General features: G+C 40.2%; 1 protein-coding gene across 1 annotated transcript in view; it reads left to right on the top strand.

The window, feature by feature from the left end:
* The window catches only part of LOC135482397 (protocadherin Fat 4-like), a 64,142-nt gene that overhangs the window by 29,049 nt on the left and 9,165 nt on the right, over positions 1–25,928 (top strand). Inside the window, exons 32-54 of the mRNA XM_064762365.1 lie at positions 496–774; positions 1,256–1,509; positions 1,787–1,960; positions 7,128–7,380; positions 7,779–8,060; positions 8,813–8,949; positions 10,319–10,475; positions 11,145–11,432; positions 12,140–12,393; positions 12,814–12,987; positions 13,150–13,405; positions 13,957–14,235; positions 14,710–14,966; positions 15,770–15,943; positions 16,555–16,807; positions 18,052–18,330; positions 19,412–19,665; positions 20,388–20,558; positions 21,179–21,431; positions 22,030–22,311; positions 23,704–23,957; positions 24,543–24,716; positions 25,168–25,420. Of these exons, the coding sequence (XP_064618435.1) occupies positions 496–774; positions 1,256–1,509; positions 1,787–1,960; positions 7,128–7,380; positions 7,779–8,060; positions 8,813–8,949; positions 10,319–10,475; positions 11,145–11,432; positions 12,140–12,393; positions 12,814–12,987; positions 13,150–13,405; positions 13,957–14,235; positions 14,710–14,966; positions 15,770–15,943; positions 16,555–16,807; positions 18,052–18,330; positions 19,412–19,665; positions 20,388–20,558; positions 21,179–21,431; positions 22,030–22,311; positions 23,704–23,957; positions 24,543–24,716; positions 25,168–25,420 (5,391 nt within the window). The remainder of the gene's footprint in view (positions 1–495; positions 775–1,255; positions 1,510–1,786; positions 1,961–7,127; positions 7,381–7,778; positions 8,061–8,812; positions 8,950–10,318; positions 10,476–11,144; positions 11,433–12,139; positions 12,394–12,813; positions 12,988–13,149; positions 13,406–13,956; positions 14,236–14,709; positions 14,967–15,769; positions 15,944–16,554; positions 16,808–18,051; positions 18,331–19,411; positions 19,666–20,387; positions 20,559–21,178; positions 21,432–22,029; positions 22,312–23,703; positions 23,958–24,542; positions 24,717–25,167; positions 25,421–25,928) is intronic.

Here is a 25,928-nt window from a genome sequence, read left to right on the forward strand (position 1 = left end):
ACTGGAAACTGTTGACTGCTTCTCTTTACATGAATCATCCTAATTTCTTACTTTATATACTTTCTTACTTCTTTGTGGTATGTGTTGAACATTGTTTTGGAAAATGATATTGCGATTATTGAATCCTGAACCTGGAACCATAGGAATACGAATGTCTGTTTCGACGCCTAAATTCACCATCATAAATCTTCGTATATCAAATTTCTCGTCACTTTTTTCGTAAATGACGTTGCTGAAAAATCGATATTCGAATATTTGTGAAAGTTACCCATAACTGGTTTGGGATAGCTGTTTTTTTAGGTGTTAGGAGACTTTTTCCAGAGGAAATATTTTGTTTCACTGAACAGTAAGACAAAAACTACCCTTTTGAGGCAGACTATGACCCTTGTTCAATTAATCTGTTGTGTCATTGTCAATGATATATTAGGAATTTGAAACGTGCAATGCTTGATAATGTTCAAAACACGTGATGCTGGAGTAGTTATCTCCCCACAGGTAACATAACAGTCTCTGATTCGCTGCTCCGTGAGCCAATGAGAGAAGAGTATAAGTTGTTTGTTGAAGCCCACGATTCCGGAAATCCCAGTCTGTCGGCTGCGATACAGGTGACTGTAGCCGTACCACTTAACCACAAACCCTACTTACCTCCCCTGACACAGTTCAACGTCATCGAGAACATCGTCATTGGCACTGACGTAGGCCAGATAATAGCTAAGGATGAAGACATTGCCCAAAACAAGTCTCAACAATTGACGTATTTCATTGGAAAAACTAGTGAGTATTTTAGCACACGTTTAAAATAATTGTGACAAGCACTGTGATTGTAACCATATATATATATATATATATATATATATATATATATATATATATATATATATATATATATATATATATATATATGTATATATATATATATATATATATATAATAAGTAACCCATTTATCAATGAGATTTGCGCTGGATAGGTTAGGGCTTTAGCTGGCGAGTACCTGGCACTATCCAACGGTTTCCCTCTGGCTCTCTCCGGTTTCTTCCTTTCATAAACCTGTGCGCCGTCAGTAATGACGAACTATTCATCTGTTATTAGTTATTAGTGTTAGAGTTTTGAGATGTGCTCACTTTTGTGTCTACTGCCATGCCAAAAGCCTTTTGAAAGGACTTACATCTTCAGTATTTTTCAAGGTAACCCAAGTGTAAGTCTGTCTACTCGTAAATTGTTCTGAATAAAGCGATCATCTTTGTAATGTACAGCTGCCTTTGTGATGGACGAAGAGACTGGCGTGATAAGAACGAATGTTGACATTGACAGAGAAAAAGAGGATCAGTTTGTGTTGGAGGTGTTTGTCAAAGATAGCGGTATCCCATCATTTACCTCTACCGGAACTGTCGTCATCAACGTGGTAGACCAAAATGACAATGTTCCCGAGTTCAGCCAGCCTGGTGGGTATGAGGGTCACGTAACAGAAGACTACTCGGATCCTGCTGACAAACAGAAAGTCAAACTGGTATGTGGCAAGAACAAGTACATGGAGTCATAAGAAAACCAGATGACGTGGGGCAAGACGATAGGATTTATTATAAATTAATAAATCTCTTTTCAGTGAAATTTAGTAATGTGTACATCATATTCACAAAATCTAAATAAAAGAATATTTGCAAATTCCTCCTTTCTTATGAACGGACTAGTGATCATTAGATAAAATTAATCCTTATAGCCTCACGTTTTTCTTCAAGGTGAATTGCTAATTAATAATAGATTGTAAATGATGTTGTTCATTCTAGAATGCCCCAATCGTTGCAACCGACGTTGATGCAACTGAAGAAAACAGAAAACTTCATTATAGACTTGATGGAGATGGGAGCGAGGAATTTGAAATTAATGAGACCACAGCTGAGATTAATGTTAAAAATAAAGGAAGCATCGATTGTGAAAGAAAGTGTCTTTATAACTTGATGGTGAGTGGAAATAACTTCATTTTACCCCCATACCTTGTAACAATCAAACGCCCAACACTAATATTTCGTCTTCGGTACAACCACAAATCCCGTAAACGCGTCTCTTGGAATCTGTATTACTAATCACAGTATTAATATTACTTGTCTCCATTATATGACAATGATAACTACGCGCCTGTGACACCTTTTACGCGTCATGAAACAGCATGACGGCCAAAATGGAGGTGAAATTAAAGCTTCTGACTGACTGACGAAATGTTTGGATTGACATTGGCGTTGGCCTTTGTTACGAAGACCGTCTCTAAAAATTGTATTATATTTTTTTATCTTTAATTTTCATTTGGTGAGTGTCTGACCTACATTTTTCACTCTGAGTACATTATAGCCTGCACTGTACTTCAGTCGAGCGTTCTAGAGGCTTCGGTGTTTATGAGTTTAGTGTCATTGTACATAGAGTGAACATTCTGGAAATATGTATCGGTGTTGTTAACGTTTGCGATCAAACCATCCAGAATGTTTAATACGTTAGTCTATAAATATGAGCGACGGAGTGGTGAAGCTCGTAGTCAATTGCTCAAGTCCACGTGAGAGCAGTCATATTTACTGTCATCTACTGTGAAGGATTTTACCGGGTTTGGAGATATCGGCTTTCAAGCCATTCGACATTTTCAGTACTTAGCACATTGTGAGCTTGTGTTTCGCCACGTGCTATTTTTTGAGACGTTATTTTGGATTTTGTGTCTCTTTTTGTCTCTTTGTGCGAGCTCGTACATTTCACCCCAGTCTACCCTGGAAGTGACTTTCCCATAGCAAACATTTAACTATTTCCAAATGTGGACATACTAATTGTCTTACATGTCCATCATTTGATACATCCGCCACTTTTATTTCTTCACTGACTGGTAAATGTTATTCTGTTTATTCCTACGTTAACTTAAGTTGTATTGTCTCCAACTGTATTTACTTGGTAACATGCAAGAAGTGTGGTCAGCAATATGTTGGGAAGACCACCCAGAAACTACATCTACGGGTGAACGGGCACCGTAAGTCGCAAGAAACAATTGCTAATATGCAGGCATTTCTCTGCCTCCGACCATGACTGGGTCAGCAGTCAAGTAGTAGAATCGGTTTATCCATCAGCAAATGAGACAGATGTTGAATTTGAACTTAAAATCCGTGACCGTGAAATTTTCTGGATGCTAGAGATTGGCTCAGTCTTCCCGTATGGATTGAATGATAACGTTATGGGAACCGGCAATGTAACATCCAGCCAACCACATGACTCCATCATAACAAATTTATTAAAATACCATAAACGTAGACCTCGCAGTCATGGTAGGAGCAAGTTCAATAGAAATATGATTCACAAACACGTTACAGTTAGCTGTTTAGTATGATTGTCGTATGGCACCAATAGCATGCATGCACTACGCACAGTATTATATGCACGGCCACTGAATTTGCTAAAGCAGATAGTTCAAACGTATCCAATAACATACACAATTTTAATGTTCCACCTCACCTTGTACGTTTGTGTCAAGACATATCGTATTTTCGATTGTATCGCCCTGTAACTACAATTGAAACTCAACACGATCGATCCTTTCTGAAGATATGGTATTCAGACAGAGGCCTTGATTTAATTAACCTACTACGCATCTTTAATGAACCTGAGGCTCGTAGTGCTGTGCCTATTTAAAGAACCACCTTGCATATCCTATGCGTATACAAAGCCTGTCGCTTCCAAAATTTTCAGTTATTTCCAGGCCATCAAGGAGTTCGATTCGGCAACATATACTTCTGGCAGCTATAACTGTGACTGTGAATCCTCAGTTTTTACCTACGACAAATGTAAACTTGCCCTGACTGGTGACTTTAATATTATTAAGAATCATGATCTAAGTAATCTCTTTGTGAGAGGTCCTAAGTATAGAGAAAAGAGAACTGTCAACATTAGATCTAACAAAAAAATATTATTTCGGGGCTTGAGGAATATGTTTAAAAATGGTAAAAACGAGAGAAAGTGGATTCTTCGGTACTTAACGACTGGCTTCAGATTGTCAAAAAGAAGATTAGTTTAGCTATACACCGTATAGACTTTGATGCTCTACCTAAAGTTTAACTCGCTGACCTTCACAGTAAATTTGTTATCCCTGTAGCAGACAAGGTTCCTAATAATGTCATCTTTATTTGCAAGAATTATTGTTATCAAATTCCTGTTCATGAGCTATGTTCATCTGCAACAACATATTCTGCTATTACATGTACTCTGGAGGAACTATTTAATAAACACAAAACCATTCTTAAAGAAACGCGCCTGAATATACCTACCCGTCATACAGAAATGCCACAACTTTACTGGATTCCTAAATTGCGATTTATTGCCGGTTCAAGAAGTTGTATCACCAAACTCTTGTCACCCCTACTTACGAGAGCGTTACAAGAAGTAAAGTCATTTTGGAATAAGTATTATTGTGCCATAACAAGAAATTCAGGTGTCAACAGCATGTGGATTCTTAACAACTCCAAACGTCTTACAGAAGAACTCGATCCTCATATGCATATACAGTACAAAGACGTATTCACTTGGGATTTCTCTACTCTCTATACTACAATTCCTCACAAAGATCTTATTGAAAGAATATCATCGTAAATTGTCTCGGTATTTACTAAAACAGGTCACCGTTACATTAACGTCAGAAGCAATAAGGCTTCCTTCAGTTCTTCTATTTATAAAGGTTACCTCTCATGGGATGTTACATTATTTATTGGATTATTTGAATTTCTCATTAATAACATCTAGATATTCCAGTGGGCACCAGTAGTGCGCCTCTTTTGGCAGACCTATAACTGTTTTCATATGAATTCGACTATATGCAGAAATTATTTAAAAGAAATATCTTTAAAGCTCGGTACTTTTCATTTACCAAGCGGTATATTGATGATCTACTGGCATTAAATAACCCCCATATTGCTGAAGCGGTGAAGGAAATCTATCCGCCTTCATTGGATTTAAAGGAGACAACAGATAGTCCTGATGGTACGTCTTATTTGGATCTATATCTGTACAAGGTCTCCTTTCACGCCGCCTTTACGACAAAAGGGATAGTTTCAGTTTTGATATTGTAAATTACCCTTATTTGGATAGCAATATATTAGTACCAAAGCGTCCCACATATGGCGTATACATATCTTGCCTTGTAGCATTTGTCAGATCTTGCGTAAAATGTGATGACTTTAATCTGCGTCACAAATTGTTAGTTCAAAAACTAGTTCGTCAAGGATACTCCATCAAACGCCTTCATTCTAAATTTCTCAAATTTTACAATGAGTATAACACTCTCGTTGACAGGTATGGACAGAGCGTCCAGAATCTCTGGCGATCTGCATTGTGATCAACCACATAAACGGCGCTGTTATCCTTATGTACACATCTATCGCGTACATGGTAGTTAACAACATAGATGGCGCTGGTTGCCGAGTGTAACCGTCTGTCTTGCAGACAGCATTTATACAGACCAGCATGTCATGTGTAACATCATAGATGGCGCCTCTTGTTCTGTGAGATCCTTATATATTAACTGGAAAGACATAATCGTCCGTTACTTTTGAATCATAATCTGCTCGGTTAAGGTCTGTAACGCTCGTCATTTTCGAACTGTATCTAATACCGCTTAACCTGGGATTAGGGGCTGTAAAGACAGCCATGCTCATTACATCTGCATGATGCCTTTATGAACAGTTGCAATCAAAGCGCTACTGTGATACCTTGTTTAATTGTTATTTGACCCGGAACTCATTCATGGACTACGAATTTGAACTTTGATATGGAATTCATGCCTGGAATATCCACTGTCTGCCCGGCATCATTGAAAACTGATGACCGCTTCTCTCTAGTGTGTTATAGGCTTTATTTCCTATTTGTATAATTTCTTACATACTTTTATCTTTGGGAGCTAGTGTTAAACGATGTTTTGGAAATGGATCTTGTGATTATCGACCTGGAACGCCCTTTATGGTCTACGAATGGTATGTGAATGTCGGACATGACGCTTATATTTGTGTATACTTCCGAGGGGTGAAACATACATTGACAGCTCGGCGTCACGACGCCACTGTCAACCTGTCCGCCCTCAGAAGTTACACATTCACAGGCAGTTGCTGAATAAACCATCGTCAGCCGGCCGTGCCCACTACAGCTTGTCACTTATCGAACTGTCATCCGTCGATTGAGAAATTCCTCTTAAATGCGGATTATATATTTATGTGGACTGACTCGTCTTTGGAAGCCGAAATATTCCATCCGGATTTGGACGCTGTCATCAGTAACAGACTATATATTTTTGTAATTATCTGTATTGTTTTATATGTTATTGTTTGTCTATTTGTTATTGTATTATTTGTCTATTTTGTTAAAATATATGTATTTAACTTATTTAAGCTTCTTCGTGTTTCTTTGTTTGATCTTGTGTAAGGCCTATTGCTGATATGAGAGTTAAACAAGCCAGTTGTTTCTCATTTTTCACTCCCCGATAGTGGTACCCTTACAGTTTATATTCTAAGATGATGGGTGCCTAACCTCCCCATGGTTTCGACTACCAATTTAAACCAGATATGTGTTAAAATGTTCAGTCATTTTCAGTGAGTGTTTCATTTATTTATTTATTTCATCAGTGTTTTACGCCGTACTCAAGAATACTTCACTTTATACGATGGCGGCCAGCATTATGGTGGGAGGAAATCGGACATAGCCCGAGGGACACCCACAACCATCCGCAAGTTGATGACAGACCTGTTTCATCGAACCTGTAGCATTACTATTTTCTTAACACACTAAGGATACGTTGTTCACAACAATAGAAGCGTAAATCTTCAGCGGGTTTAACTTGAGTGTCCTGCCAACTCATAAACTATGCATGTTATGGGTGCAGTATATAAGCTGTACATATAAAACGAAAAATAAGTTTAAAACATTTAGTTTCCATTAAAGTGTTTTTAAACTTTAAATTTACAGTCTTACATTTGAGATGTCCCTTTCTGCATGTTTTCAGTCAACACTCATAAGTGTTCGAACGTGACGTGAAGTTCGATCGTTTTCTGCGACTGGATCTTGCATCTCCCGGCATAACTGTCCGTGGATTTACAACCGATGTCTCTTTTCGTTTAGGTTGTGGCTTATGACGAAGGGGACAACTCAAGCAGCTCTGCCGTGAATCTCACAATAACGGTGGAAGATGTCAACGACAACACACCTGAGTTCATGGAGGGACTGGAGTTTCAGACAGGACGCTTAACAACCCCTGGGGAAACCGTGGGAGAACTTCACGCTACGGACGCGGACTTCAGCGAGCGCAACAACAAAATAATATTCTTGCTCAGAGAAGGTGGCTATGGAAAATTTGCTGTAAACGTAGAAACGGGTAAGTTAACTTTTCCTAAGTAATTCGCTTAAATAAGGAGTTAATTGTTTCAGGACAATGCTCATGTTCGTGGATAGAGGAATGCGCAGCGCCATATTCTTTGGACATGGTTGTATCGAGACTGGGCACATAGGCGAAAACACGATGTTGTCCAACTTTTCTAACATTACATATGTATACATGGAGCCAAAACAAAAATTTAAGGCCCTTAAATGACATTTGAAGTTGTATCGTCATATATGGCCTAACGGCTGAAAAAATAATCCAGTTAGTCCAATGAATTAGAATCTTTACTGAGGAAATTCAATCAAAGGAGCATTGTCGGAGATACAAGTAACTTGTAATGGGATTAGGACATTATTGGTCACATTCTTGGTTACATTATTCATTGCACTTAGGCGAGATCCTGGTAAGTGATGATTTGACCCGACCTCCAATGAAGGAGGTGTACGAACTAGTGGTTGAGGCCTTTGACAACGGTAATCCTCAGTTGTCCTCAGTGGCGGAGATCCGCATCCACGTCACGCTGAACACACCCCCGTCAGTACCCCCGGGCATACAGGTCCTATTACAAGAGAACATCCCCATTGGCACCTTCGTCACCCAGGTCAAGGCCATCGATCCGGACATCGGCAAAAATCCCGACGATTATCTAGACTTCTACATGAATGATACAACAGGTTAGTCAACGCATCATTTTTCAACATTAGGAAACCTGTGTTAATTTCAAATTGCCAACATTTAATAATTACCTTAATATGAATGCCCCAGAAATTTCAGAATACCGCACATCGCAGCCTGGTTTTAAGAATGGTGATACAGGTTCGAGAATAGCCGCAAAACGAATAATAGAAATCTGAAATAACTTTTTAACAAAACTTGGCTACATTCTTGTGTGATAAAAAATAATAACAGAGGAAGAATCTTTGAGGTTTTTGTTCACACTTTTGGGTGGAATCTGTCATAATTGTCGATGATCCTTTTTATGCTTTTTGTCTATAACTATTCCACCCACCTTTTTAACCGCAAACAATTTTGAACCTGATCTGCCAAAACGTGTTTTGGAAGAAAAAGACTTCAACATAACCCTTAACCAATATAATTTTTAAAAAAGGTTTCCATCGCATTATTACAGACAACGCCAATTTTTAAAGAATGTTACAACACTCGACACTTTATCTTCTAAAGGTGGAATACCTACTTTGTGGTTGAGGTAGTATTCAAAGTTATTCGCTTCCACGAATTAGTGACTGAGGTTATTCAAGGTTATTCACTTCCACGACTTAGTGGTTGAGATATGCTTGACACAGTTCTCGACATAAATACCGTTTAAAATACACGTATAAATATTTTCCTCTTGGCAGTTCCGTTCGTGATCGACGTTGTTGACGGTACCGTTCGTACATCACGCGAGATTGATCGTGAATCTCAGGACACGTACAAGTTCTGGCGTACGTCCGAGATCATGGGGTGCCCGCCTACACAGTGTCCTCCAGTGTCACGGTGAAGGTGAAGGACATCAATGATAACGCCCCTGTGTTCGGCTCAGCGATTGGGTATAACGGCACAGTGACTGAAGACGATTCTCAGCCAATCCTATGCAGGAAGTTATGGTGGTAAGTCACTGGGCGCATGGTGTCTTGGATGCATTATAGATAAAGTTATAGGAAAAAGCATTATAGAAATGTTATACCAACCTATATCAGTTTGTATGATGCCAACTGATCTTTATGTAATTAAAGAAAAATGTTTAAACATGTTACGTGCCTTCAAAATAAAACTTTTCCGTATTTCTTGGCATCTTAACATGTGGGTAGATTTTCTTTGTAAGCTTTTGGATAATATTTGGATAAAACGTTCGCCAAACCTGAATGAAAAATTACATCCTTGTGTGATCCGAAGACGACTAAGTATTAGGAAAATAATTTAACTGTTGAGAAACTTATGAATTTTCATTTGTATGTCATTTCTTGAAATAAATTTCCACTTTTCTTCGTATCAGAAAACGTTATGTGTTTGGGTTTGGATAAGTTTCAGACAACGCTTATTACACCATTAATTCCTCAAGTCATTCGCATTTCCGGATGAGTAGTTTTCAGTTGCAGCAACACTTTTTTGTTTGTTTTTCCTCCAGATGCCTTCACTTGGACAACGATTCCACAGAGGCAAACAGAAACCTGACGTTTTCTCTTAAGGGTAACGGGAGTGAACTGTTCCTGATGGACCGGAAATCCGGTCAAATCCGGGTTAAGAAAGCTGGACAGATCGACTGCGAAACCAAATGTCGTTTTCATTTACAGGGTGCACGCGTCATGTTTTTTTATCGTTTCTCTTTTCAGTAGTATAGCCGTTTAACTCTTTATAGTAGATTGCAAGTCTTTTATCCAACAAATCAGCTATTTCTGTTATTGTCGATTGAGTTTTATGCAGACAACTTTCATCCAAATTAAACGATTAAAAATTTCCAACTTCTCTGAGGTTTTTAAATAATTTCGTACCATGACAGCGCCAGTAATATTTTATGTTACTATGCCGTACCTCGTCGTCATATGACTGAATTTTTTTTTAAAGTACGACGAAAAACCTCAAGTATACATACATACACACAATGTAGTAATCGTGTATTTATTAAATAAAGAGGGAAAATAAGTTTTGTTTGGGGTTTTTTTTTTTTGGGGGGGGGGTGGAATACTCCACATTTCAAGGATATTGAGCATGAAACACTTATATATGCTTGAAAAATGGGTAAGATATATTTTGCTTATTGTTTCATCACATAGAGAGACATACAGCATCAGTATCACAAAGTATGCACATCTAACCATCTGTCATATGTCACAGATAGTCGCTGCTGATAGCGGAGGGGACGGTATAGCCACGGAAACAAATCTGACTTTGATGGTAGAAGACACGAATGACAATGTGCCAACCGTCATAGAGAAGCCTGTGTTTTACGACAGGCCGCGGGGCCGCACTGGGGACGTCATTGGGTTACCTCTTGGCGAAAGACGACGATTTTTCAAAGAGGAACAATAAAATTCTGTTCTACCTGAAAGAGGGCGGATTCCAAAAATTTGCCGTCGACTTTTACACAGGTCAGGAATAAAAATTCTAAATGATATATATAATATTGTTTATTTGATTGATTTATTTATTTATTTATTTGATTGGTATTTTTCGCAGTACTCAAGAATATTTCACTTATATGACGGCGGCCAGCATTATGGTGCGAGGAAACCGGGCAGAGCCCGGGAAAAACCCACGGACCATCCGCGGGTTGCTGCAAGACCTTCCCATGTACGGCCAGAGAGGGGGCTAGCATGAGCTGGACTTTAGTTGGCGCCTGGATCATTGCGCCGCGCTGCAAATCTAACCACCTTGGCCACGGAGGCACCCAAAGTTCTGCAGGATGCATAGCTAATATAACGAAAACATTAAGTTCTATGGAGTATAGTTATTTTAACCGGTGATAGTGGGTGAGATTGTTTGTATTTGGAATGCTTAGTACGATAGATTCTTCAATAAGAAAGACATTATTGTTGGGCCGAGCATTAGAATAAGTAAAGCTCGGTAAGTAAACCTCACCTCCGACATATATCCGTGAGATGAAGTAAGTAAATCGATGGAATCAAAGACAAACTCATGGCCCGTTTTCCACCACCACACTCTTTGTAACATCGTCAGTTCAAGTTTTTTTTATTTCTTTTTGTGATGTTTTGATGTTTGTACAAATTAATAGTAATGCTGGATTTTTCCATTTTCAGGTGAAGTGATCACCACTTCCAATCTCACCAGATCGCCCATGCGCGAAGAATACAAACTGTTAGTGGAGCTCTACGATACTGGAGAGCCACAGTTGTCTTCTACCACGGAGGTGTTCATTAAAGTGCCCAGAAACAGTCCCCCCACTGTTGACAGCGAACTCAACATCGGTGTGACTGAAAATGGACCCGCCGGTGAAGTGATAGGACGTGTCATGGCACAAGATGCGGATGTTGGCAAAGTGCCAGGCGAAACACTTCAGTATATACTAGATCCGAAATCAGCTTTGCGTAAGTTTTGAAGGAATTGATCTGATGTAAAAGAACTTTTAACAACTTTCACTTTATAAATGACATTCCGAGATTTAATAAAGTTCATATTGAATAAGGCAAGTGAAAACTCAGTTTCAGTAAAGTCAGGTCCTCGGGCAGCCCCCCTGTTGGCCTACTGACTTATAGGGAGCCAAATGGAAATTGGAGAAATACATAATATCAGCGCGGCCATTGTTGACCTCATTTCCTTCGTGCCTTTAGGGAAATGAACAGAAGTCGGTTATTTCACTTCTAAAGTTAAAACGACGATGTTTAAATGACGATTTCGACTGGAACTTAAATTTTCCTCTCCAAACAAGATGTTATAGGATGTACTTGGTGTGTCTTCAGATCTCTTCAGCAATAACTCAGTATAGAGGGAGGCTACCGTCTCAGATATGGCTTTAGACTGTGTTTAAAAGCGACTACTTTGAAACTGATGGTCATGACAAACGACAGATCTCACACTATGATGTTTTCCAAGTATACATAAGCTGTGTATAAAAGTGCAGTATTTCCATTTTACTCAATTCGTCTTAAAAGTTCACTTTTCCATTCTTTGTGGCAGATGATTTTAAGATCACTTAAAGTTTTGAATAAAATTTTCCATTGATGATACTGCAACAATAACCTACAAACAATGCAGTTTCTCTGATCCTCATCGCCATGAACTGAATTTCTTACAGCTCCTTTCAATGTGAATTCATCTTCCGGTGAGATCGTCTCTATCATCTCGCACGACAGAGAGCTGGTAGACAGCTACGTCTTCGTGGTTCTCGTCTCTGATAACGGCCTGCCATCTTACACTGCAACAACAACGGTGCACGTGGCAGTGCAGGATCAAAATGACCACGTGCCTGTGTTCGGATCGGAAAATGGTTACCAAGGAAGCGTGATCGAGGACAATAGTGAGCCAATTCTGAACCAGCGTCTGATTGTGGTAATCTTTGTTTAATCAATTTTGGATTGAGGCGAATTACGATAATTATGTAAATCTGAATACCGTGATTGAAAGCAACGCACATGCATGACAGACCTCCTGACAATGTGCGTGTCTTCCTCTAAACTGAGTTAATAACAACGTGAATATTATCACTTATTTCTTTCATTGGTGTTCAATGTCGGACTTCGAATTTTTCACTTATGTGACGGTTGTTATGTCTATGAGTTCTAGTTCATTACAAATACACTAACGATAACTTTATCTAACAGAATAGGAAGGGCGTTTACGTTTGTACGATGTTGTAAAGGCGTGTATTGTACGTCATGTGTGTAAATCCTGTACATTCTACAGCTAACCTCTTTTTCTATTTTCTGTGAATTGAAACCCTAAAAAATGTTTTCGTCCATTTTTAACTAGATTCCCGAGATACATGTGTCTGACAAAGACAGAACAGAAGAAAATCAAAACGTTCGATTTAGCCTATTGGGTGAGGGGAGTGAACTCTTTGTTATGGATCCAGAGAGTGGTCAGATACAAGTGAAGGAGCCAGGCACCATCGACTGCGAGACTTGGTCTGACTTTGACCTCAAGGTTGGTATGGGTTGCCCTTCTGTGAAAACACTCTTTCAGAATAGTAATGGTAAATGACGGGTTTCCTGTTACGAAAAAAAAATCATTTTCAGTAATTTCACTAATTCTTCCATAGTCTTGGAATGTAGAAACCCGTTTGCAATAGGCAATTGGCATTTGTAGATTGTAGCTACCGACAGATCCGGGAATGGTCACAATGCTACGTCCAGCCTTAAAGTGACAGTCGAAGACCTCAATGACAATGCCCCGAAGCTTGAGCCTAAGTACCGTTTTGCGGTGGGTCGCTTGACGCCTGTGGGTACAGCTGTGGGACTGGTCACGGCCGAGGACAATGACGTATCAACCAAGAATAACCGGGTGCACTACAGCATCACGGGAGGTAGCGGCTCAGGAAGGTTCTCCGTGGATCTCAACTCGGGTAAGCAATCCGATGACACCGTTGTTTCAAACATAACTCTGGTTGTTAAGGAGTTGAGTAATTCTTTTGGTTGAAGTTTGGTACCTCGTCCTGAATTCAGTGTACAAGTGAAATGTACACGATTGATCGATTGGTGTTTGACGCCGCACTCAAGAATATTTCACTTATACATCGACGGCCAGCATAGGTGTGTGTGTGTGTGGGGGGGATGGGGGGGGGGGGGGTGCAGACAGTGTCCGTATGGGCTGAAGATAAACGTATAACTCGATGAAGAACACAAGGTATGCACTTGTTTCAGCAACGGGAATCTTGTGTCAGACTTCGAAGTCCGGTTGCTTGTGTCTGGCACTGAATAAGAATCGGATCAAAGATAAAACCACGAGATACACATATTTAGAGGTTATACTGAGCGGTTTACTCTGTATTTTCTAACAAAATATATACAGGTTCTTTTTTTCATGTCTGCTGTAAACTTTCCATAATACCATATTGAAGAAACTTTGTCAACTTTTTCAACTGAAGCTTTTACCTGCTGATGGCAATTTCTGCAGGTAACATCAGGGTCACCACTGCATTGACCACGCAGCCAATGAGAGACCAGTACACTCTGAACCTGGAGGCATATGACACAGGAAACCCTCCCCTGGCGGCGGTGACCAAGGTACTGGTGGATGTACCCCTTAACACACCACCCAAGGTCCCTCCCTACTTCTACTTGACCATTTATGAGAATCAAGACCCCGGAACATTTGTGGGCAATGTCTCTGCGTATGATCCTGACGTTAAGGAATCCAGCAAAGAAAGACTTCACTACACATTCAATGCATCTGGTAACGTTTTATGCGTTTGTCGTTCAGGTCCATATTGTACAAATAAGATCTAGTGAATTGGACATCATTTATCCATTCAAGTCGTATATCTTAAGTCGTAAGTCTTACCAGTCGGTATATAAAAAGACATAGATTTCTGAATGGGCCATATACGAGCGTATGTGTTAAAATTTAACTTAAGACCTGCGTTATGATATGTTTCATGCAAGAAATCATTCAAGAAGTCAAAACTAGGTGAGCTGAATGAATTTATACTGTGAGAAAGATTATGGAAAATCTTCTTAAAATGTTATGTAAACTTGACCTTAGACTATACTATGATCTGATGTGCCAGAATTTCTTCAGCAAGTACCGGTAGTCACCAACGTAGTCAACTCAGTTTTCCTACAGTTCTTAATCAAGCCAAGTATATCGTTTTCACATGCTTTCTGAAGGAAAAGAATACCGGTATCTACATTTGCCCACTTTCCACAGCTGTCCCCTTTGCCCTCAACAAAACCAGCGGCCTGATCAAGACTGCCCGGATATTAGACCGGGAGGTAGAAAACCAGTTCATCTTCCCTGTTATGATTGCTGATAACGGGGCACCTCCCTTTACTGTTACGACAACGGTTACCGTAAACGTCTGGGACCAGAACGACAACTATCCCGTGTTCAACTCCGAGAGAGGCTATACTGCAAGGCTTACCGAAAATGATAACAGCGAAAGCTATGAAAACTCCGTCTCCGTGGTGAGCAATTAAATAAATATTAATGATTTAGTTTTAACTCAAATCCATTGTGGGCATGGTTAAATCCATATTTATTGTAGATGTTAACTTAATCCTAAATCTGGGATATTATATTATGTGTAGTTTGTCATAATCCTTGCTGTCAAAGATGGTATTCGTGACCATAACAGTGATCTTGGAAACTAAAACACGAGGGTTTTCCTTAGAAAATCTGTACTAGACTTTAAAAGATACTAGTATCATAACTAGTTCATTGAAAATAAAACTAGATTATGAAATTATCACACTGACGTTCTTCTTTGACTAATTTCAATAATAAACTACATTTGTAACATTATATGCGGGAACCAGTATCATAAGCCTTACCTAACCTTGGTAGTCACGTGTGACTAGCAAGACACCAACAATAAAGATACAAACTAAGCGTCCGACATTTGTATAACACGGAAAACTGAAGGTCCAGTCAAAGCCGATAATAACAAGACCTATTATCAAACATACACCAGTCCCGCAGGAATACGGAAAAAATAATATATATAGCAAATAAAGCTGGTAACGTGTAACAGAAAAGCAGTCAACAGTTTTCAATGATGTAGAGCTTTTCTAGACATGACATCCAATTCCAAACTCGTCGTCCACGGATAAATTCTTAGGTCGAATACAAATATAGGTATCCCAGTCGCGCTTTTATTCCAATTGTTCATGAAAGCCACCTCGCCGATTTACATGCAACAGACACGAATGCATAAACAGTACCTAAAACGTCTTTGGGCGCATTGTTGAGTGTATTGGTTTCTTTACAGAACCCTCCGATACTGGCCACCGATCTGGACAAGCTCTCACTGAACAAGAACATTCTGTACAGACTGTCGGGTCCTGGCAGCAATCTCTTCACGATGAATCCGGTCACAGCGTCTGTACAGCTCAGTGGGGAGGGACCAATCAACTGTGAGGATCAGTGCTTGTTCAATCTTCAGGTAAATAAGAGTAATTTGTGTCTATGCTTGATTTGATAAATAAATACTGTAATAAACATATGTTATCAAACGACGAAAGGTTATCAGGATGCGCAAGACAATATCCGAGTGGATTTCAGCAATGCGACCTTATGGCCGTTTCGAAGATCTCATGTAAAATCCATTTGGTGCTCACTAGTTTATTGCGAGCACTCCGGTTTATTGCGAGCACAAAGATTTCCTTCACTCATCAGACTGATCATCGTTTCATCAGTGTAAAACATTAACAATGTGGAGAATAAAACTAGATAAGGAAGGATAGCGTCGTCGTTGACGTGTAGTCACATGTAACCAGTGAAAACCTCTTGTGAAACCCAAGTTAAACACTAATCATTCAGCTGGTATCACATTTTCACTGATATACACTACAGTACAGATAGCAAAACCAGAGTACCGACGACCGTGTGATAGTTGGCAAATTGTCACACGTAACCGGAAAAATCCGGCCTCAATTTACCTCGTTTGGGTTTTATTCTAAGTGTACATGTAAATGCTTCAATCGCAGTAGTTCAAATGTAACACCATCGCTTAAGGATTAAGTTACTGTAGTATTAGTATTTAACTCTCACTAGGTAACCGCCACTGATAGGAATGGCACCGGTCTACAGACCACAACAAACCTGACAATCTACGTAGAGGATGTGAATGACAACGCGCCAAAGTTCGTACAGGAGTATGAATTCAGGCTACAGAGGTACCTCCCCGTCGGAACTACTATCGGCTCCGTCAAGGCACTCGACCAGGATGTGACCACCAAGAACAACCGGGTTCTCTATAACATTAAACAGGGATCTCACGGAGACTTCGAGATTGATTTGATGACAGGTAGAATATTAATACAGTTTCAATGTGCTGTTTTCGGCTAGAGCTGTCAGGTTGACGTCATAAGTCAATTCAAGTACAAGTCTACATGATTGTGGTTCAAGAAATTTCCTTTTTGGGAGGATTTTCTGGAAATGCATTTTTGTGCAGAAACTGAACTATTCCTGTTTACCTAGAAATTGGTAACACAATTTAATGATGAATTGCTTTACTTATCTATTTCTTCTCTTCACCAGTTTCAAATTCGTGAAAAATTCTAAAACCATTATTATTATCTACGATATAATTAAGACGTACAACACAAAGAGAAAAATCAGAGCAGGGACGATGGTGTGATAAGCTGATAAATCATAACATGTTTAACCGGTGAAATTAGGGTTTTATTCTAACTGCTCATGTAAATTCATAAATAGTAGCAAATTGCGCGCCCCCTAGCCCCATGGCTTACGCAGAATTATGTAAAAAAAAATGGAGTGATGTTAGATGTAATTGATTAGACGTCCAAGGTCTAGAATTATTCAAATTGCGATGTTGTCATTACCTTTAATGCAATAATCCTGCATAAACCGGGAAAATTAACCAAGGATTAATTAAAGACATATAAAGACAACTGGCAGGTTTGAAGCAAGCTTGTACGGTATTTTACATGGTATGTTGCTATATGTATAGCACGATGAGCGTAGGAGTGGAATCTTCAAATTTCGGGGCCAGAGGCGGTATATGCATCAGAGTGAATAATATCAAGTGCTTCGTACATGTATGTGAACAGTTTCATTCAAAGCGCAGCTGGCGGATGGTCGTGGGTTTCTTCCGGGTTCTTCCCAGTTTCCACCCACCATAATGCTGGCCGCCGTCGTATAAGTGAAATATTCTTGAATACGACGTAAAACATAAATAAATAAATCAAAGCCCAGCTGAGATTCATATTCTGTCAGCTTACGCGGTGCACGATTGAATTTACGCACCTAGGACATTCCTTGCGTTTGTTCCATGGTCCGTACGTATAGATTATAAAAAGACTACAGCATTAGACTGTAAAACCAGAGCATCGACGACAGTGTGACAGTTGGTAAATGGTCACACGTAACCGCTGATACACGGCGTATTGTCAGTTTACCTCAGTCAGGGTTTTATTCTAACTTTTCATGCAAATGCCTAAATAGTAAATCACAGAGAGCTAAAACCCTGAATTTTAATCTTAGGTCACCATAGAACGCACATTGCCAAGAATGTCTTTTTGGTGACAGGTGAAGTCCGTGTAGCCAACTCTCTTTTACGGGAGCCTCACATTGAAAACTACCTTCTGGAGCTGGAAGCTGTCGACACGGGTAACCCGCAACTCTCTGCTAAAACCAAAGTGAAGATCAACGTCCCGAAAAACCATGCCCCATTGTTGCAGTCCTTCTTTGAGTTCTCTGTAGACGAGAACCTACCTACCGATACTGAAGTCGGTCAAGTGGTGGCTGATGACTATGATGTAGATGTGTCCGATGCTCAGAACCTTCATTACTGGATCAAGGAATCGGGTAGGAATTTGGTGGAACATTTTAAGATACGAAGGGAGGCTGAGAACATCTCTTAAAGAACTTTACATCGGGCATGGTGATTTTTCCCGTTCAGTTACTCATAACGTAATAAAGTAGGCTCATGCTGGCTTCCTCTCCGGCCGAATGTGGTAAAGTCCGCCAGTAACCTGCGGATGGTCGTGGGTTTCCCCCGGTTCTGCCCGGTTTCCTCACACCATAATGTTGGCAGCCGTCGTATAAGTGAGTATTCTTGAAAACAACAATCAAATAAATAAATAAATTAGGGACCAATTTTACAGTACTGCATAAGTCACATTTCTCGTAACTTTTCGTAAAAGACGTTTTCTAGGTTAGAGTGCCATAGGCATTTACGAGAAAAAGTTACGAAAAATTGATCCATGGAGTGTTGTGAAAGTGTCGCCTTAATGACTTTCTTTACGTTTTAATAAGGAGGTTCAAAAATTAGAACCTGTATTAGGATGACTCATAGTACCTCACACCGAGAACTTTTAAATATGATAAAAGACTTACAGCATAGAAAGTAAAAACCAGGGTATACACGACAGTGTGATAATTGGCAACGGATCACACGTAACCGGTGAAATACGGCCTCTTGCAAATTTACCTCATTTAGGGTTTTATTCTATCTATTCGTGTAAATGCTTAACAAGTGGCAAGCGCCCCTGGTAGGATGACTTAAACAGGTAAAACAATACAGTGATATTAAATGCAATTTATTAGACTGGTCTAGAATCTCTCATAATACTTGGTTTAAGCCTCCCCTCTTATACTGCCGGTTGATTTTGGGTTTTCATTTGCGAATTGGTGAAAGTGACATCCGGTACTCGTCTAAGAGCAAACCGCTTGTCTACAAGGAATATTAAAACTTGCTACACATGCAAGGGTCATGTTTCCAAATTGCGCTTTTCACACAGATCATCTTGCAGACATGAGAATTAAAAGTCGCTGTATGAAAATGGCCAAAGTTCCCACTTTTTCCCAATTTTTCAGCTAGAATTCCATACAGTCTCTGCAAGAGAGGAACACCTTAACAGATGATCTGCTAACATGTTTGTTTCAGTTCCGTTCACGGTGGACAGTAAGTCTGGCATCATTCAGACCCAGGAGGAGCTGGACAGAGAGAGTAAGGAGCAGTATATATTCCGGATGTACGTAAAAGATGACGGTGTCCCACCATTCACGGCCTCTACCACGGTTAGGATCGTTGTTAACGACCTCAATGATAACGCTCCTGAGTTCGGATCCCTGAGAGGCTACAAAGCAAGGATAACTGAGGACGATACCTTATCTGTGGGCGTCCAGGAAGTTGACCTGGTAAGTTACAAAATGCTCCGACTGGAAGTCTTAGGAAGATCAATTCTAGACCAGGGAGTTTCTAACAAATTGTAATTAACATCATGCATTGTTTTACCTAATTCTCCTTAAACCATGGTGCTATGGGGTGTGTAAATTGCTACAATTTCTGCATTGATATGAACAATTAGAAGAAAACCCTGACTAAGTTAAACTGACCAGGGGCCGCATTTCACCGGTTACGTGTGACCATTTGTCAGCTATCACACTGTCGTCGCTGCTCGGGTTTTACTCCTATGCTGTGCGTCTTTAATTATACTGCTACATTGTACAATACCGATAACCTGGAAACCATATCACATATGGTGGTAATGTACAAAACTATTTCATGGAGATAAGTTTCTAACTTGCCATTAGACAATAAATATTCATTGATCTAGTGCTTCCTTCGTGGCTAACACGGACAATTCGCTCACCGATTGGGAAAAGGCGAACCCACCAGTTCGTTAGACCAGCAAGGTCTTAATGCTGTGATACATTTTAACCGCCTTTTTCTAAACTTTGTGGTAAAAATACTCGCTGGTAACTTCACAAGATTACTCTGGCAGTAGTACGTGCTTTTATTTTATTTTATTTTATTTATTTTATGTTTTTGCAACAATGTGATGTTAGAGTACTTGCACAAATTTTAATAACACGAAGTAATGGTTAATGTTAGTCATATATTCTTTTATTGTTTACAGTTACCAGCCTTGGTTGTCAAAGATGCAGATAAAACAAAAGCTAACAGAAACATAAGATACAGTTTGAAGGGAAAAGGGTGGGAAAATTTCAACATCAGCCCATTGACAGGACAAATTCACGCCAAATACAGGCAGATAGATTGTGAAACTCGGTGCAGGTATATACTTGATGTAAGTAGCACTTAAATATTTAAAAAAAAGGAATGTATACTTCACTGCAGGCGACTACGAAGGTACTTTCAAACTTTCAAAGCTTATACAGGGAGTAAATGACTAGATGCATTGATCAAATAAGGATGTTTCAAAACGTAACCGTAAGGCAGTTTGATTTGAAATAAAGAGTGAAACATTTGTCATGAATTTCAGTGATACAAAAGGCACAATATGATTTAAACAACTCACATTTACTCCGGTCACATCCGGCCAAGCGACCTATCTGGGTTGTCCCGGACTACAAATCGACCATGGTCAATGGTAACGCGTCCTCGATGTGGCTTTAAGTCAGGCGGGGTTGACCGTTACCTGGCGAGATGTGCCCGATTTTTTGTCCTCTTATAAACCTGACCAATGACACAAACACGAAATATTTCAACGTGAGTACAACGTGAACACCAATCAGATGAATGAATATTTGATATCAAGCCTGTAGAGCAACACTGTCGTAGCTTGTTCCTAAAGCTGTGTTGACCAAGAATTTTGGTGTGAGTACGAATGTCGTTAGTGGTTCCATGTTATCAACCTAAATCATATCCTCGAGAACATATATACTGTCTAGTTTTTCTTCTCGCCAGCTTGTTGCAACAGACAAAGGAGGTAACGGGACAAGTTCCATGACTAAGATATTAGTTGAGGTGGAGGACGTGAATGACAATCCACCCATGGTGCCTGGGGTATACGCGTTCACCACACCACGCCTGTCCCCCGTGGGGCTGGAAGTGGGTAGGATTCAGGCCATCGACAGGGACTGGACCAAGAAAAACAGCCGCCTCTTGTATTACCTGAAGGATGGAGGGCAAGGAAAGTTTGCCGTCAACATCAGCTCAGGTGGTGCACTCTGTGTTCTTATTTCAACTAGATAGTCTTCATTACTTATTTATTTATTTGATACTTATGAATATTTGACATACGACAACGGCCAGACTTATGGTGGGAGGAAACCGGGCAAAACCATTGGAAACCCGCGACCATCCAGGTAGGCGGCAGAACTTCCTACGTACGACCGGAGAGGAAGCCGGACTCACAGCCGCCGCATTGGTTGGATGCTCCTGGGCCATTGCGCAGGATTTCCCACAGGAGTAACAACATGTATCCCTAGTTTTTACAAATTGTACTTATTTATTTATTAAAGCTCGTGGTTTTTTTCAACATCAAACTCCTTCCAGCTATAAACCTAAAGAAAATAAATCTTACAAACTATTTGTGATTGTTACACTGTAATTCTTCTTCAGACTTGGAGTGTTAAACTGAGATGGTATTATAACTTATCATTATGTTGGCCGTACGTGGAAAGGTCTGTCAACAACCTGTGGATGGTCGTGGGTTTTCCTCAGGCTCTGCCCGGTTTCCTCCCACCATAATGCTGTCGTATAAAACACCAATCAAATAAAATAAATAAATAATAGCATTATGTTATTTACCACAGGCTCAGTGTACGTCAACACGCCTCTCGTGACGAGCCCCATGTTAGAACAGTATGTGTTACATGTAGAGGTGTACGACACGGGGGAGCCTCAACTCTGGGGGCTGACCGAGGTCATCATCAACGTACCCCTTAACAAGCCCCCGACCATCCCGCCACAGTATAACTTCACTACACCAGAGAACCGGGAGCTAGGGGACATAATCGGGGAAGTCAAGGCAGAAGACCCAGATCTGATCTTTAATCCGTCTGAAGTCCTCAGCTATTACGTTAATGACTCTAGACGTAAGTGAAGGTTTATTTATGTAACGAGTGAAAGCCGTTTTTACTGAACTCTTTCTGTATTTGTTAGTTGACTTCTCTTATATCTCAAAAATAGAACAGTTCATGTATGTAGGTGCAAGAACGAAAACATTAAGAGAATACCCAGAGCAACAGCAACAGTGTGATAGCTGGCAAATGATATGTGTAACCTGTGAAATACAGCCTCTTGTCAATTTACCTTAGGTAGGGTTTTATTCTGTTTCCCCCGCAATAGCGACTAGGATCTAAACCGGATTGGCAACTGTTGGTCATTGCTCTAGATTGCTTTAAAATGTGAACGAGGCCTCGGGGATGCTTAATCCACTAACACTGAACCTGGATGGAATAAAATATGGAAAGACAACAGCATAGAGAGTAAAAGCAGAGAAGCGACGACATTGTTATGCTAGTGGGCGCACATAATTCAGCATTGTTGGGGTATTATTTGTACCTTTCATGGAAATGCTTAAATAGTAGCAACTCACACTCTCCCAAGCACCATGGATTAAGCAAAAAGTGGTTAAAATGCAATGGTATTGATAGCAATTTATTAGACGTCCCTGGTATAAATTTTCTCAGCGGTGCTGTTATCAGATTTAATAAACAATCCTATGCAAAATGAGGCATAGTCCACAAATAGAATCCTCGTTTGTGGAGGAATTCCATGTAAGTCAAAACAGACATTTGTATACCGGCCGTTAACCAATAAGGAAGCCCCAGCCCAATAATCACAGGACCAGTTCCCAAAACGACCTAAAACACAAACCACCAAAGAACTATGAAAGTATATAAAGTACGAAAATAGGTAGGAATCATGCAAAGAGAAGCAGTAAACAGTTTTCACTCATGTTGGAAGGCGCAAGGTATGTTCTAGGCGACTGAGTGAAATCAGTATTCAAACTGTGTACCATGTCAGAATATCAGTTGTCGATAACAAAATATGCATCTCAGTTCCTTTTTGATTACAAATGTTCATATATTCAACGTGGCAATCTAATTCAGCACGATGAATATATCACCCCTACCCCGGGTTAAGTTAAATTAAACACAATAATGAGTCAACAGCGTAGAAAATTTTTGAGCAGAGTTAGGAGTCCGCTTAAGCCAGGGACTACTGCGGATTTTGAGAAGTTACAAATATAGTCCAGATTCCAGTCGGGAATATATATCAAAGACTTAAACACGGCTTCAAATAGAATGTTTCCTCTAAAGAAGGTTTGAAATCTGTACATTGATTCTTTACTGCAGAACAAGTACAATTTTATTTCTTTGCTGTTCTCAGCATGGCTTTTAAAGACTATGACTTAATTAACACGCGCACTGAACATTTGTGGGAGTAGTTGACCCCATCTTCATTCTTATCTCCTCTACCAGTCCCCTTCACCCCGGACCTTCACACAGGCGTTCTGAGGACTACCGGCTCTATAGATCTAGAGGAGGACGACCACTTCAGATTCGTGCTGTACGTGTCTGACAATGGCATCCCTCCCTTCACCGCCACGACCACCGTGCGAGTCCAAGTACTAGATGAGAACGACCACTATCCCTTGTTCAACTCTATTGGCGGCTACACGGCCACTCTGGATGAGGATGACCAACAACCGAGGACCAACAGGAGGATTGCTGTAGTACGTCTAATTTGTGATTTAACGACTAACTAATTGAGGTCACTTGTCCGAATCCAGCTATCGATGCTTTGGCAGAAGCTTTATGTCAGAAGATTGTTAAGTACTTGGAGACGAGCGATGGTTACGCCGGGCAATCTGGCTTCCTCAGCCCGTAAACCTATAAGCCTACTGGCCAGCACGGCGCAATGAACCAGGAGACTCCCAGCAATGCGGTCGCTGTGATGTCAAGTCCAATTCATGCTGGCTTCCTCGCGGGCCGTACGTGGGAAGTGCCAGCAGCAACCTGCGGATGGTCGTGAGTTTCCCCAGTGCTCTGCCCGGTTTCTCCCCAGCATAATAATGGCCGACGTCGTATAAGTGAAATTTTTTTTCTGCACCGGTACGGCGTAAAACACCAATCAAATAAAAAAACTACCGGCAAATATAATCCTACTGAAAATTTGTAACAAGGAATGTTGGCATTATAACAAGGAATGGTGGTATTGTAACAAGGAATGGTGGCATTATAAAAAGGAATAATGGCATTATAACAAGGAATGGTGGCATTGTAACAAGCAGTGATGCGCATCCTGTTTTCTTTTTCAGACACCTCGTATCATGGTCAGCGATGGTGACGAAACTCCCGAGAACGGAGATGTTCGCTTCTGGTTGACAGGGCAAGGGGTACAACTCTTTGAGATAGATCCTGTCACAGCCGAGCTGTTTGTCACGGAGCCTGGAAACATCGACTGTGAGACACAGTGCAGGTTTGATTTCAAGGTAATTATTCGGGGATCCGTGATCAGTTGACATGTATTACTGTATGATTCATGGTATCAGAAAAATCAGAAACACGAATATGACACAGCACGAATACGTCACCTAATAAAATTTGATATCTTAAACTTCAGCATTGTGATGTAATTTAGTGTTATTCCCATGTTCTTCAACTGAAGATACTAACACTTCAAGGACCTTACATAACAAAATTCATTCCATTTTTAATTATCTGTGTATTCAGTGCAATAAACCAGGAGTGCTCTAAATAATTTGCAAACATGGCAAATCTACCCAGCACACATACTGTACTAAATTACTGCTTCTAAAACGAATAACCATAACAAAACATTCATGTTTTATTAATTGTTTGTGACAGCAAGTCTCCAGTACAAAAGTAATTCATACCGTGTTTCCATCGATAGAGCTTTCCTCATTTCATTAATATTTTCAGATAGTTGCAGGTGACCAGCAGGGTATGGGGTTAGAAAGTACAGAGAATCTGGTGATACATGTGGAAGATGTCAACGACAACAGGCCAGAGTTTCCCCACAATTACTCTTTCTCTGTGCCTAGGGATTCAGCCATCGGCTCTCCAGTGGGTACCGTCAAGGCCGTCGACAAGGACGTCACCTCTAGAAACAGTCGTATTCTGTACAGCATCAAGAGCAGTTCACGTGGAGACTTCGTAGTGAATATCCAAACAGGTCCGTGATTAAAGATCAGTGATTCCAAAGTCAACCATTTTTTTGTGTGTTATTTGTTGAATTATTGAATGATAACAGGCACATCTTAGCAAGTAACAGTTATTTTAAGAATGTTGACATTAACAAAAAGAAAACATGTAGAATTGACTTTATTTGTGATGAGCAAGGTGGTATATATAGTGATCAATCAAGTTTCAAAAAAAGTCATCCAGGATTAAATGAGAAAGAAATCATTGGACCAGTAAGCGGCAAGTCTTATTTATTTATTAGCTTGGTGTTTTACCCCGTACTGAAAAATATTTCACTTAGGCGACGGCAGCTGTCTTTATTGTGGGAGGAAACCGGGCAGAAACCGGGGAAAGCCACGAGCGTCCGCAGGTTGCTGGAAGACTTTCCCGTGTACGACCGGAGAGGAAACCAGCATGTGCCGATGTGCTAATCCCTTCGACGACGGAGGCCCCAGGCAAATCTTATATCAAGTTAATACAAGCATTACTGCAAGTACAAA

The sequence above is a fragment of the Liolophura sinensis genome, chromosome 1, assembly GCF_032854445.1.
Source record: "Liolophura sinensis isolate JHLJ2023 chromosome 1, CUHK_Ljap_v2, whole genome shotgun sequence".
Lineage (NCBI taxonomy): Eukaryota > Metazoa > Mollusca > Polyplacophora > Chitonida > Chitonidae > Liolophura > Liolophura sinensis.